This window comes from Bidens hawaiensis, unplaced genomic scaffold (assembly GCF_021521415.1).
Source record: "Bidens hawaiensis isolate Kalapana, Puna unplaced genomic scaffold, B.hawaiensis_p1.1 tig00041958_1, whole genome shotgun sequence".
NCBI lineage: Eukaryota > Viridiplantae > Streptophyta > Magnoliopsida > Asterales > Asteraceae > Bidens > Bidens hawaiensis.
In genome coordinates, this window is record NW_027497446.1 from 147,558 (window position 1) to 161,831 (window position 14,274).

The following is a 14,274-nucleotide window of genomic DNA, read 5'->3' on the forward strand; positions in this document are numbered from 1 at the left end:
GAGGCATTTCCTGCGGGACCAGCTTGCGTACTGCGCGTAAGGACGTTACGTCTCTGAGCATGGTTGGTCCTGCGGATCCAGTTGGTCTCTGCGCAGACGTCCCTGTTTAAGGTGAGTCTTGCGGGTCCAACTGGGCTCTGCTGGGACCTACCTCTTCAGTAATTTAAATATATTTCATTTTATCATGGGAACAAATTAAACTATATTATTGTATAAATAAGTATTTTTTTTTATTATTTTGGAGAGTAAATGCATGTCAACTAAATATAATATGAGATTCATTAATCGAGAGTATAGGGCGTTAATGGGTCCTCTTTGCAGATTGGCGGATGAAACATGACAATAACTTAAAGTTGTGTCAGACACATAAACTAGAACACAAATTCTTGTGTTAACATATACACAACTCACTTACACGTTATGTTTATTTTATTTTGACACGTTAATACTCAAGTTTATTATTCCACAACAAAAATTTACGAGTGAACATAAAGTAATCTTGTTTAAACTATACACATGATGCTATTTTTTTTTAATTATTTGTATAAAATTATTTATTTTAAGTAATAATGCAAAACATATTTGTTTTTTTTAGATAAAATTGTATTAAATGGTTAATTTGTGAACCAACTAGACCGATCTGAACAAGATCCTTTTAGTTAAATGTTTTAGCGGCTCAGATCCAAAATTGAACCTAACATGTTTGAACTTTTTGCTTTTTTATAAAGGATCAACAAAACTGGCCATCCGAGTACACCCAAAATTTCATGTTAGATTATTCTAATGTAATTAATTTACAACCCAAGAGGCCATGATTGATATAAAACATGAATAAAATGTGATGACTTAATATATCCGATAACCATAACATTAATAAGGTGTAATCACTAATCAATCAAGTCTATATCCTATTTTTGTAATACTATCTTCTTAAGGCATTCTCAAGTGATAAAAGTGATGATGTGAACATATATGAAAACATATCATTAATAATAGTAAATAATAGTAGAGAAAATAAAATAATGACAATAAAGATAAATGAATTAAACTTATTTTTAGTGAAAAATTAAAACCTACACAATAACTTCTCTTTTTTGGGATATGCTCATATGCATAATAATTAATCATATCTTTTTGCTACAATTATTTATAGAAAATTCAACAATTTCATGTTAACTTTTTTTAATAAGCATGTTCAGAACAAAATTGTGCATGTGTAAATTGTTTATTATCCTTAAAATTTGTCAGATCCATGTTTTGTGGTTAAAACAAATATTTCCTTACCCGAATGCCGATAAAACTAGACCAAATATGGTATAAAATATATGCTCTGAAAATACAGATCCCAAAATGCCAGTTTTAACAAACTCATTTTTGTAAAACTATTTAAAACATGAAAAAAAACATAACCGAAAAATAATAATTATAATCACCCAGAAACAAACAAGAGTTCACACCTTGTAACATAACATCAGGTTAAGGCTGAGGGGTGTGGGAGGCGCGAGTGGGGGCGCCAGCCAATAATATTGTGACGTGTGGCAGAGAGAGAAACTTGATAAGATGGGTGTTGGTAGTGGTGCTCGCGCCCCGGGACATGGTGTGGAGGGGCGCGAGAGGGGGCGCGAGCGGTTTTTTTTTTTTTATTTTTTTATAAATGTATTAAAAAAACGTATTATTAAAAAAATTAATCACAAACTGTAGACCTTCTTCCCCGACCAAGCACCGCTCTGCCGGTAAGAACACCACCAACTCCGGCAATCTGTTCTCCGGCAACCCTCCAACCTCGACCAACCATTTTTCCACATACCCCTTTAACCCCAATACCGACATCACCACTAAACTTCTGTACTCGTACTTTCTGACTGTTGATTCAAATCCGGTGCCGCGACCAAGAATTTCATATCTGATTTGATGGGTCCAAGCAATCGCAGTGGTGGCCATTTTCGGGAAAATTAGGGGTCTTGACCTGTTGAAAGATGTGAACTGGTGGTTTTCTTTTGTTCGTCGGAAGCTCGCCGGAAGACCAAGTACTTCTCCGATGCCGGCTACAATAATAATAATGCACAAATTTTTTTTTTTTTAATAAACAAAGAGCCCAACGGCTCTATTTACGCATTCCCATGCCGTTCACGAGCGCTACCCCTCTTGCGCCTGCCTCTTTTTCCGCGCTCGCGCTCCTCTCGCGCCTCGGTGGTGTGGTGCTCGCGCCCCGGGGCGCGAGCGGCTGTCCTCTTGCGCCCTTTCTCACGCTCCACACCCCTCAGCCTAATGATAACCCCTGAAACACACACATCCAATCCAAGGGCCAGCATAGTTTAAAATCATTGCAGACACATGGTAGGCGCCGTCTTCCCTCTACACATGATTCTTGCCCATTTTCACCCTTTGACGTCAAAAGGGCCCCACCAACACACACAACAGAATAGTAATATTAAAAATAATTCCAAATATAACCCTTTTGAAGAGATATTCTAGAAATAACCCGCCTTTTTATAAAACTTTAAAAATGGCCCGTCCTAATTTTTTTCTTCACAATGAGATTCAACTACCCGTAAAATATTGACATGTGGCTCTCAAATCACTTATCAAATCACTTATCGTTGATTAAGAGCTGACATATCGTGTCTTATCATGTTTAACATATTAGAGATGACGCGGTTAATACAAATATCAAACATGAAAACGACTCGTTTAACGTTAACATTTGGATTTGGTGGTTTGAGCTTGCAGTTTTATGTTTTATATATCAAGAATAAGAAACAATGAACCATAGCTTTCTAATTTTAAATATTTTGAAAATGTATAAAATTGCATAATGCATTTTTTTTACTAAACAGGTTTCATTAGGGGTGTGCAAAAAACCAAAAAAAACCCAATCCGAAACCGAAACAAAAACCGACGGTTTAGTTTTATGTTTTGTAAAAACCGTATTGACGGCCCAGTTTTGGTTTTGCATGTAAAAAAACCGAAAAAACCGAACCGGGCCGAACCAAATACCTACATTTTTTTTATAATTTATATTAAGTAATTTATAAGAACTTAATAAACATGCAACTTCAATATTTTGATTAAATGTATAATAATCTATTAATTTTCAATTAATAAAATTATTTATACCTAAATTCATTATTTATGCCAAATTTTTTTTCGGCCTAAAATTTTGCAAGCTCGATGGCAAAAACCAAAAAAACCGAAACTGAAAAAAACCGAAGTTTTGGTTTTCGGTTTGATTTTAGCCTAAAACCACATCGAACCGTACCACGTAACCCCTACGTGTTATCGTGTATTAAATAGATACTCAACTGCTAACCATAATACTGTAAAGATGAAATTGAGAGGGTCATTTCTGGAATACATCTCTCCAAAAGGTTATTTTCGGAATTATTTATCCATGATATTAATAATAACAAGAACACACACACAACAAAACACACACAATCAAAAAACACAGAAACATATTCTTCGAATGGTGAGAAACAAATACCTCGTGATCAATCACTGCGTGTAATGCACACACACTTCACCTTCATCACACCCACAAACACAAACCCACATATATATATAACACACACATAAACATAACAATCATCAACAAGTGTTTTAATCTGAGCTATGGAGATGACGCAAGAAGGTGGCGGCGGAGGATCATCATCGGCGGCGGCGGGTGGTGACGGCGGCGGTAGGCGGAAGCTGTCGTGGAGAGAGAAGGAGAATAACCGGAGGAGAGAGAGACGGCGGCGAGCAATTGCTGCTAATATTTATAATGGTCTAAGAGCACAGGGTAATTATGATTTACCAAAACATTGTGATAACAATGAGGTGTTGAAAGCTTTGTGTAAAGAAGCTGGCTGGGTTGTGCTTCCTGATGGTACCACCTTTCGCAAGGTATGATTCTTGTTGATTAAAGTTTCAATTTAATTGATCGATTTTTGAATTTGTGAATTGGGTTTGTGTTAATTGGATGTTGTTGGATATGGGTTTCGGTTTAATTGATCAATTTGTGAATTGGGTTTGTTGGGTTTGAGTTTAATTGATGAATTTGTGATTGAATTTGAGAAGATGGGATTTTGATTTGATTTGGGGAAATTGTTATTTGTTATTGTTAGGGTTTGGTTTTTGATTGTGGAAATTAGGGGTTTTTATGATGTAGAATTGTAGATCTATGTACTCGTTTGATTTGAATTAGCGGTCTGCGCGGTTAAGTTTTGGGCTAAAACCGAGCCAAAAAACGGAAGCTTTTGGTTTTTGAAATTTTGAAACCATTGGCCGTTGGGTTTCGGTTATTATGGTTTTACTATTTTGAGCTTGATAATTTTGGTTTAATGAATTCGAGTCGGTTTTGGTTTTGCTATTTTGAGTTTGATAATTTTGGCTCGAAATAATGAGTTCGAGTCGGTTTCGGTTTTTATGGTTTTGATATTTTGAGCTTGATAATTTTGGAATGATGAATTCGAGTCTAAATCTTTTGTATGTTAATAGATAATTTGGTGTTATACGTTTGAGCTAATTATTTAAGTTTAAATTTTATGAATTACTTAAAACAGCCAACAAAAAATAAAAATCTATACGTTCAGTCCAGCTTCGGTTTTTCGGTTTTTATTACAGGCAAAACCAAAACCGAACCTAAAGTTCGGTCCAGTTCAGTTTTTATGGTTTTTATTACACACAAAACCTTCGGTATTTACAGAAACATAAAACTAAACTGTCGGTGTTTGGGCTAATTATTTGAGATTAAATTTACTGAATTACTTAAAACAGCTAACAAATAATAAAAATCTATAAGTTCGGTTCGGTTTTGTTTTTCGGTTTTTATTGAACGCAAAACCAAACCGAACCTAAAGTTCGGTCCGATTCAGTTTTTCGGTTTCTATTACACACAAAACCTTTGGTATTTACAGAAACATAAAACTAAACTGTCGGTTTTTGTTTTGATTCAGTCATTTCAGTTTGATATGCTCGATTTCGGATCGGATTTTTTTTTTAATGCATACCCTTAATTTGAATTGTGAAGAACTTGAGTCAATTGACTTGATTATGCAGCTCAACCTGCAAGTTAATAAAAAAATTTGCATACATATATGAATTTGTGCTCTAAATTGCAGGGTTCAAGGCCACCACTGCCTACCATTGAAACAGGGGCAACATCAACCACCACAACACCATGTTCTTCCCAAAAACCGAGCCCGATCCCTTCGTATCAATGCAGCCCATCATCCTCATCATACCCGAGCCCGTCCAACCTGGACATGAACAACAACCCATTCGCGTATCTTAACAACGCCATTCCAGTTTCACTCCCGCCTTTGCGTATCTCAAACAGTGCACCCGTGACCCCACCGCTATCATCCCCGATTTCAAAGTTCCCGAAACCTACTTTCAACTGGGAATCATTAACCAAACAATCGACTAATCCATTCAATTTGCCTTATTATGCGTGCTCGGCCCCTACAAGCCCTACGAAACGGTTCACACCAACTACCATACCCGAGTGTGACGTGTCTGATTGCTCGACCATTGACTCGTGCCAGTGGGTGAGGTACAGGAACTATGAGCCCATGTTGACCAACCCTAACTCGCCTACTTTTAACCTGGTGAAACCGGGGGCTCAAGTGGCTGCAGCCCATGATGGCGGGATTGATAAGGGGAAAGGGATCGAGTTCGAGTTCGAGAATGGTGGAGTGAAGGCTTGGGAAGGAGAAAGGATTCATGATGTTGGGTTGGATGATCTTGAGCTTACTCTTGGAAGTAAGAGTTCTAAGATATAATGTGTGTTTTGGTTTTTAAGTTATGTTTATTATAAAGTCTATTATATTATTATTATTATTTTAAAGATTTTAGAGGTTAGGATACTAGTGAATTATCTTGAAGATGCATATTGGACTAGTGAAAATTATAATATTTTTATTTGAATTTTGATCTAGTGGTTACATTTTGTGAAAAAGATTGGATCTTTTCAATAGTTTGATCAAAAAGTATCAATGGATGTTGTGTTCTTGTTTTCTTGTTAAAGTTTATTCTCTTATCTTTTAGTCTTATGTTTAGTTGATGTTGGGTGTGAAGTCCTTTAGGCCAGTTTTATTTAGGGCTCGGCTCGGTTTGGTTTGGTTTCTAAATTGTGTTGCCCTAGTTTTCATTATGTATATTTTAGTCTTGTAATTGTAATCTTGGTTTAGAGCTAATAAGAAATCCTAGTTGCAGTCTGTGGATATAGGTCTTCCCGTGAGGACCGAACCACGTTAAAATTCATGTGTCGTATTTATATTTTTGTTTTATGTGTGTTTGTCGTTTTGTGTACGTGTGTTGTTTCGCTTCTGCGTGCCGCTTTGTTCCTAACAAGATATATGACAAAGTTACAGTTTATTCATCTTTGTCCATTAAACTTGGTGTATTATTTTATTTTATTTGTTTGTTTGTTTTTTATATGACTTGGTAGAGAAAGAAGTATGCATAATCTGATCCAGGTTACTGATATGACATTGATAGGTTGAGTTAGGCAGACATTTAAGTCCAATAATAGATAATAGAGGCGTATGATCATGACTCGTTGCATATTTTATCCAATAAAAAAACATTATAGCATATGGCCATCGTGTGTGCATTTAACAAAGTAACATGCCCTCAAATTTAAACCCCAATTAACATCACATACACACACATTCACGCATATATACATATATACTCTTTTTAAAGAGCTTGTTTGATCACAACGAGATTTAAACTCGTTACAAAGGTGCATCCAACCTTACAATTCTTTGTTCGTTTTTTATCATGAGTTTTGATGCATTGTTTTATTACAATGATGTGTCTAATTCATTATAATTGCATTTAATTTTACTTAGATTGTTGCACTAAAGAAGTGTAGTTAAGGTGACACGTGTATCTTTACCTCTAAAATTCACACATGTATTGTCATATCATGAAACGTTACTTTACATCCAAAGCGCAACGGGTTGAAAATATCTACAAATGCTATTAGAACTTTAAAATCATTCATTTTCTCTACAAACTTACAAACATTTTTAGAAATCTTTACGTTTCAACATCATAATTTTTTAGATTTATTTTTGTATTTAAATTGTTATATAGTAAAGTATACATGTATATGGTAAAGTTAAAATACAAAAGACAACAAAAATGAGAAGGGTGAGAAGGAATCCAGTCTATTGATTTTAGATTTGAATGACTGAGATTAATTTAATAAATAAAAATTGATGAAAAGAGCATGAAGTTAATTACTCATCTTTGTTGACTTTCTCTCTCCACATGCAAATCACATGTCAATTCCCCCATTATTTTAAAATGTCCATAACTTTTTCATACGACATTATTTAAAAAAAAAATTCATCATAAAAATAAGCATTTTTTATCTTTAAGATGAGTATCATATTGTTATATAAAAATAAAAAAAAATTAATGAGTTTTTTTAATTGTGTTTTTTTGTTGTTCATTGTGTCATTGTGTAATATGTTGTTTCCATTGTGTTTTACGTTTCAAGTATTTGTGTTATACGTATTCACCATTGTGTCTTACGTTTTAGGTCATTATGTAACATGTATTAAGCATTGTGTTTTATGTATTAGATAAAAAGACACAATGGTGTGCGAAAAGACACAATGACGAAAAAAGACACAATGGTGTGCGAAAAAATACACAATGGTGTGCGAAAAGACACAATGACGAAAAAAGACACAATGGTGTGCGAAAAAATATACAATGGTGTGCGAAAAAATATACAATGGTGTGCGAAAAAAGACACAATGACGAAAAAAGACACAATGATAAGCGAAAAGACACAATGACGAAAAAAGACACAATGATAAGCGAAAAGACACAATGACGAAAAAAGACACAATGATAAGCGAAAAGACACAATGATAAGCGAAAAGACACAATGGTATGCGTAAAGACACAATGACGAAAAAAGACACAATGGTGTGCGAAAAGACACAATGGTGTGCGAAAAAAGACACAATGACGAAAAAAGACACAATGATAAGCGAAAAGACACAATGACGAAAAAAGACACAATGGTGTGCGAAAAGACACAATGGTGTGCGAAAAGACACAATGACGTGATTTTTGTTTTAAATTTTATATAACAAAAATCATACTCATATTAAAGATAAAAAAACGCTTGTTATTATAATGATATTTTTTTTTATAAAACAAAAATCATACTCATATTAAAGATAAAAAAACGCTTGTTATTATAATGATATTTTTTTTAAAAAAAAATATCATACGAAAAAGTTATAAACGTTCTAAAATGTTAGGGGTATTAACTTGTATCTTGCATGTGGAGAGAGAAAATGTGTACAATTACCTCTATACTTTTTTTCTTTTGATCCCCATTTGACACATGTCAATTATTTATGGCTTCTCACACTTCTCATTTTTGTTACCCTTTGTAAAATAACTTTACCCTACATGTATATTTTAACTTCGTATTATTTGAATAATTACTAAAAATTTAAAAATATATTATTACTTATTTAAGTTTTTTTTTGAACCATGGGAAATTTTAAAACTTGAAATCAACAAAACTAAACATTAATAAATTAGAAATTGCATACTACAACAGGAAATTTTAAATTTTGAAATAAACAAAACTAAGGGCATTCTCATTCAATCCTCTATATTTTGTGAGGGGGTGTTTTTATAATTTAAAGAGTGGTTTAAGGTGTTGTGAGTGAAGAGTTATTATATTTTAGAAAATATAGTGATTTTTCTGTATATTTGAAAAGTTATTGTTCATCTCCTATAATTTTTTAATATATTTTGAAAGTGGTTCTGAGTGAAGGAAAGAGAGATGGTAATGATAAAAGTATAAAAAATATTATTTAATTAAAAAGGAGAGAGAAAATATAGTATGTTTGAGTGTAACTTTAATAAATTAGATAACAAACATGATTAACAACTCCTATCCATTATATATTTAATTGGAATCACAGAGTTCACTGTCTGTCGATGTGGCATGATCCTTGTGGCTTGTACCAATAAAGAGCAATTTGTTTTACCACGGTTTCATAAACACCTTCATTTGATTATTGAAATATTCGATCACTTTTAGTTTTTGTTTAAATGTGTTGGTTTATTCCTCAACGAGCTCAACTTGCTTTTGTCGATAGATGATTCCTCCTTAGCTTTGGCCTTCTTCCTCCAGGTTGAACGAGTTAACGGTCGAACATCATCATGAAGAAGAACTCCATAATCCTCAACCGACAAAGGAATATCGTCGTTGATGCCAAAAGGAGTAGTTGTTTAGTCACCCGAAGTGGTGTGTTTATTCCCTTCAATGCTCTTTGTCCGTCGTAGATGCTTGTTGGTCTCACCCACTTTGGGTGGCTTTTCATAGCTCGTCACGTGTGATACACAAGCGAGTGTTTTTCTTCTCTTGTGAAATCCCTGGTAAACTCCTCTCTATCTAATGCTATTATTTTGTCTTAAAACCAATCTTTTTTGTGGGATTTTATGCTAATATATTATGTAAATTTTATTATGCTATAAATTTCAAAAGACAAATTAGTTGCTCATATCATAGAAAATATAAATAATGTTATCAATTACATATTTAAAGAAAAAGCTCATTTTCACAGAATAAAACTACTAGAACGAACCATTACTAAGCTAGAGTCAATAAAAAGTTAAAAAATTCCGGGTCATGGTTCGGGCATACGCGTATATGTTTTTGGCAATCAAGTCAATCGGGTATATATTTAGAACTAATGACATATACATAGTCTCATACCCCAAACCAGTGTTGCAAAAATCCCGACTCGTTACCGATTAATCGCTAGTCCCCACTTCACTGACTAATTTCGGGCTAGTCTGCCAATTAATCGGTCAACGGTAAAATCCGGCCAAAATCGGCGGTATCCGGTCAAATCAGGTCAAAATTGGCGGCTTCCAGCAAGATTTCGAACAAAAACAACGGTTTCTGGTGAGATTTCGACCAAAATTGGACGTTTTCCACTGGATATTTCAGCAAAACCCCCGGTTTTGTAACATCCCGAAATTTCCAAAATGATATTAATTATATTACTTAATAATAGAGGGAAAGTTTACTCGGGTTATCGGGAAATAAATAAATAGAGTAGGAGTTGGTATGGGTCGGGCTAGTGTTGGGTAATGGATATGGGTTATGGACTTGGGTTATGAAAGAAGGAAGGAGAGTCCATGGGCTTAAGCCCATGATCCCTAATATAAATACCCTTAACCACCATTTCTCACACATTCCATACACACACCCAAAACACACACGACCCGAACCAAGATCCGAAGACGAAAACCCGAGGTTGTTGGTGCTGGAACGTCGTGACGGACCAAAACAACATCAAGGCTTAACCGTGTTCGTAGTTCGACTCGTTCAAGGTACGTTTATAGCTAGAAATCGTTCGTATAGGTTCGGTTTGATTTGAGAAATGATAGATCTGAGTTTGTATGGTAAAAACGAATCCAACAAAGTAAAACTTACTGAAAATGGTTATGATTTGATGGGTTAATCGATTGATAAAAAGAACCCGTAACCTATATGCCTAAATCGCACCCTTTAAACATCGATGTTAGGTTGATTTGATGGTTGGGGTTTGTAGGTGCTGGTCAGACGATCCTGTGGGTACCTAAATCGAGTTATTTGGTTAAGAAACGAAGGTGATTAAGGGATTTAAGAACGAACAGTAGCTGCAGACGATAACTTCGCCTGCAAGCTAAGTTCGCCTGATGAACTTCGCCTGCAAGCTAAGTTCGCCTGATGACAACTTCGCCTAAAGCCAAGTTCGCCTGATGACAACTTCGCCTAAAGCCAAGTTCGCCTGATGACAACTTCGCCTAAAGCCAAGTTCGCCTGATGACAACTTCGCCTAAAGCCAAGTTCGCCTGATGATAACTTCGCCTAAAGTCAAGTTCGATTAAAAAATAAATTAAAAACCTAATGAAAAAGGTGTTAAGATAGTTAATGTAAATAAAATTTTTCAAGCTGACCTGGCAGCTCTACCCCAGCCAGGGGCTCTGCCCCTTGGACCCTGCTAGGGGCTGCCGCCCCTAGACCCCGCTGCCAGGGGCGCTGCCCCCGGACCCCCGTTCGTTGTGGGTAGTAATTAATACTAGAAAGATGATATGAGTAGTGATAGTTATACTTGTTATACATGTGACATCTGCCCCGATCCGACCCGACCCAGGTACCCGTTTCTCTTATCCGATCTCTTTCTTTTATGATTTAATATTTATTTATACTTATATTTTACTTTTAATAATAATAATATATTTTTTCCTTCCCGCCCCTCTTCCTTCTTCCTCTTTTCTTTCCGCCTTCCTTTTCTCTTGTCGCCGTCCCGCCCTCCTGTTTAACCCCTCAGCCTTGTTTCCCTCTTTTTCTCCTTACTCTTTGCTGTCCTTTGTTCCTTCCCGCCTAAGGTTGTCTGCGCAGCTCCACGCGCCAGACTCCTTACAAGGAAGCCGGCGTGGAGACCACCTGTTACTGCGATACGCAAGATGAACTGTCCCCGCAGCGCGCTAAGGATTTTAGTTCTTCCCGCGGCGCGCTATGGATACCGTTCTTCCCGCGACGCGCTAAGGAATATAGTTCTTCTCGCGACGCGCTTAGAATTGAAGTTCTTCCCGCGGCGCGCTTAGAAATGTAGTTCTTCCCGCGACGCGTTAAGGTTGGTTCTGTCTGCCTTCGCGCTCGCGCGCTCCAGCCTTCTCGCGCTAACCCTTTGAGTCTTTTCTTCTGTTTTGTCCAGCCGTTTGCTTTTGTGTTGTCTTATCTTCTGTGCTGTTGACCTGACCTATCTTATGTCTGAAAAGCCACTTTTGGCGCAGCATGCGCACCAACCCCATTGGTTGACAGAAAAAGTGACTGACATTATCTTTTGAGATCTGCTTTTTCCATGCTTGACCAATACCTTTATCTGACCCTCCCATGCCTGTTTACTGTTCCCTGTCAGCTTTTCCTTTGTCCCCTGCAGCTACCATATCTTTTGATATCTTTTGCTTTTGGAATCTTTTACTTTTTGGAGATCTTTTCTCCTTTTCTAGGGATTGTGTTCCCTAGGGTTTCTCTATAAATAATAATATTATTTTTCCTAACACATCACACACAAACACTTAATTTAACCTCCTCCTTGCTCTCTCTGCCGTCTTCCTCTCTGCCTCCGTCTTCCTCCCTGTTCTGCCCTGCTTTTCCGGTAATATATATTATATATAATAATTTACTTACTAATTATGCTAACTTATAATCAAGACTTAAAACAAATCATTAAAACAATAATCTTATTTATAGGTTAACTTGTGCTTGTTTAAAGTTGGTTCTTGCTTTATCTTACACCGCATCGTTTATCAAGTGAATAATCTCGTACCTAATCCCTTTTTTTGCTTTTAATGTTTTGGGATGTTCATGTGTTCATACAAACTTAGAGTATTAAACTGTTTATGAACTTTAGTCGCGCAGTATCCCATGTGTTGAGGACGTAGACTTGGCTGTTTATTTGTATGTGTGGATCATTAACCGTCTTGCCGGTCTATTCAGCAGTTCTCATGGTACCATTAGATGAACACGGGAGAACTATCGTTTATGATTTTCTCTTTTGTTACACTTGCACAGTCTTTCTTGTTTGTGAGCTCAATTGTGAGCACTGGTAGTCTATGAATCTTAGAGTTGGTCCCGATCGGATTGCACCCTTGTTGAAAACCAGACATACACATGTTGCGCGCAGATTTATTGTTATCTATGTATTGTATTAAACTTGATTTCTCACCAACACGCAAGTGTTTGACGTTTATTTTAACACATGTTCAGGTTTGCAGTAGCTGTTTTGGAGTTCGAGGACACGTAGGAAGTTTTCTTTATTTTGGACCTAGATTAAAATGTATCAAGACAAGTTATTGCTGTTCGAATATTATGATTTATAATATATTGATTTATGATGATTTATGTTATCTTATGTTTACTTTGCGCGTGCGCGAATGATTGTATTTATTAAATATTGACACCCAATAGTGTCACGAGTAATGAAACAATATGTGGCGCCCCGATGTATAATCCGCCTTTGGTCGGGGTGTTACAGATTGGTATCAGAGCTCGTTGACTTTAGGATAGGTGGTTAGACGTAACGGCCTAGAATACCTAAGAGTCCCCTCTCGCACATGAGAGAAATCTCATGTTTGCGCGCTTATTGTTAATTACTCGTTATTTATAAATATGCTTGCGCAGACGCAGTATATGATTTTATGTTTTATTTCGCGATATTTCGATTTTTGTTGAATTTCGATTTTTAATGATTTTACTTACATATTCGTTTGTTGGATTTGAAAATCCGAAAAGTCATGGTGATACATGAATAGTTGATTTTCAATTTCCATTTACGATTATGTTCTGAGGTTGGAGACTTGAAAAGTCATGGTGATACATGAATTGTCAACCTCCAATACTCATTTTCTTGTACATTTTATATTGAAGATTGAAAAGTCATGGTGATACATGAATCGTCAATCTCCAATACTCGTTTGCCCGTATATTTTAAATTGGGAATTCGGAAAGTCATGGTGATACATGAATTGTCGATTCTTGATTCGAATTTGTTACCTTTATTAAGTCTGCATTTAGGGTCATTTATTTTACTTTAACTTTTGACAGTAACTGACTTCGCGAAACCAAGCTTTTCGAGGTTACTTTGCGCTAAAACCAAGATATTAACTAAAAATTAAAACTTTTATAGAATGCCTCCGCTATCTCACCGCCATCAGAGGAGAGAAGCCTCGCGCAGACGTAGGCAGCAACGTTCCCAGGAAATGGCCGCCGCAATAGCCCAAGCTTTGAGCCAAAACAATACTAACACCTCCGGTTACAACATTAAGTCCTTTAACGCGGGTAACCCTCCAAAGTTCACAGGCCTTGAAGGAGCCACCGTGATGCTCCAGTGGCTTGAGAAAATAGAAAACACTTTCCTCCACACCCAATGCCCCTCAGACAGACGAACCCTATATGCCTCCAGTGTCCTGGAAGCAAGGGCGCTTACATGGTGGAATGGAGTAGCTCATGCGCGTGGCGCAGATGCTGCTTCTAGCATGACATGGGAGGAATTCAAGGAAATTCTGACGCGAGAATTCTGCCCTCCCAACGAAGTTAAGCGCCTAGAGGAGGAATTTTGGAATCTTAAGCAATACAGCGGTGAAGCGCGCGAGTACGAAACGCGCTTCCATGAACTAAGTCTGCTTGTCCCTCACCTTGTTACCCCTTCCCGCCGAGCCATAGAGAAATTCCTTGGGGGTCTCCCC

The 14,274-nt window shown here is 36.5% G+C and overlaps 1 protein-coding gene across 1 annotated transcript; it reads left to right on the forward strand.

The window, feature by feature from the left end:
• Positions 1-3,572: 3,572 nt before the first annotated feature.
• LOC143593348 (BES1/BZR1 homolog protein 1-like) lies at positions 3,573-5,998 on the forward strand. The gene is made up of 2 exons (XM_077073004.1): positions 3,573-3,885; positions 5,103-5,998. Exons 1-2 carry the CDS (start codon positions 3,613-3,615, stop codon positions 5,763-5,765), a joined length of 936 nt encoding a protein of 311 aa, XP_076929119.1. The 5' UTR covers positions 3,573-3,612; the 3' UTR covers positions 5,766-5,998.
• The last annotated feature ends 8,276 nt before the right edge of the window (positions 5,999-14,274 follow it).

Bases quoted from the DNA above. Each gene is read 5' to 3' on its own strand.
- LOC143593348 (XM_077073004.1), top strand. From the start codon at position 3,613: ATGGAGATGACGCAAGAAGGTGGCGGCGGAGGATCATCATCGGCGGCG. The intron at 3,886-5,102 runs GTATGATTCTTG...TCTAAATTGCAG, and splicing joins ATGGTACCACCTTTCGCAAG to GGTTCAAGGCCACCACTGCC.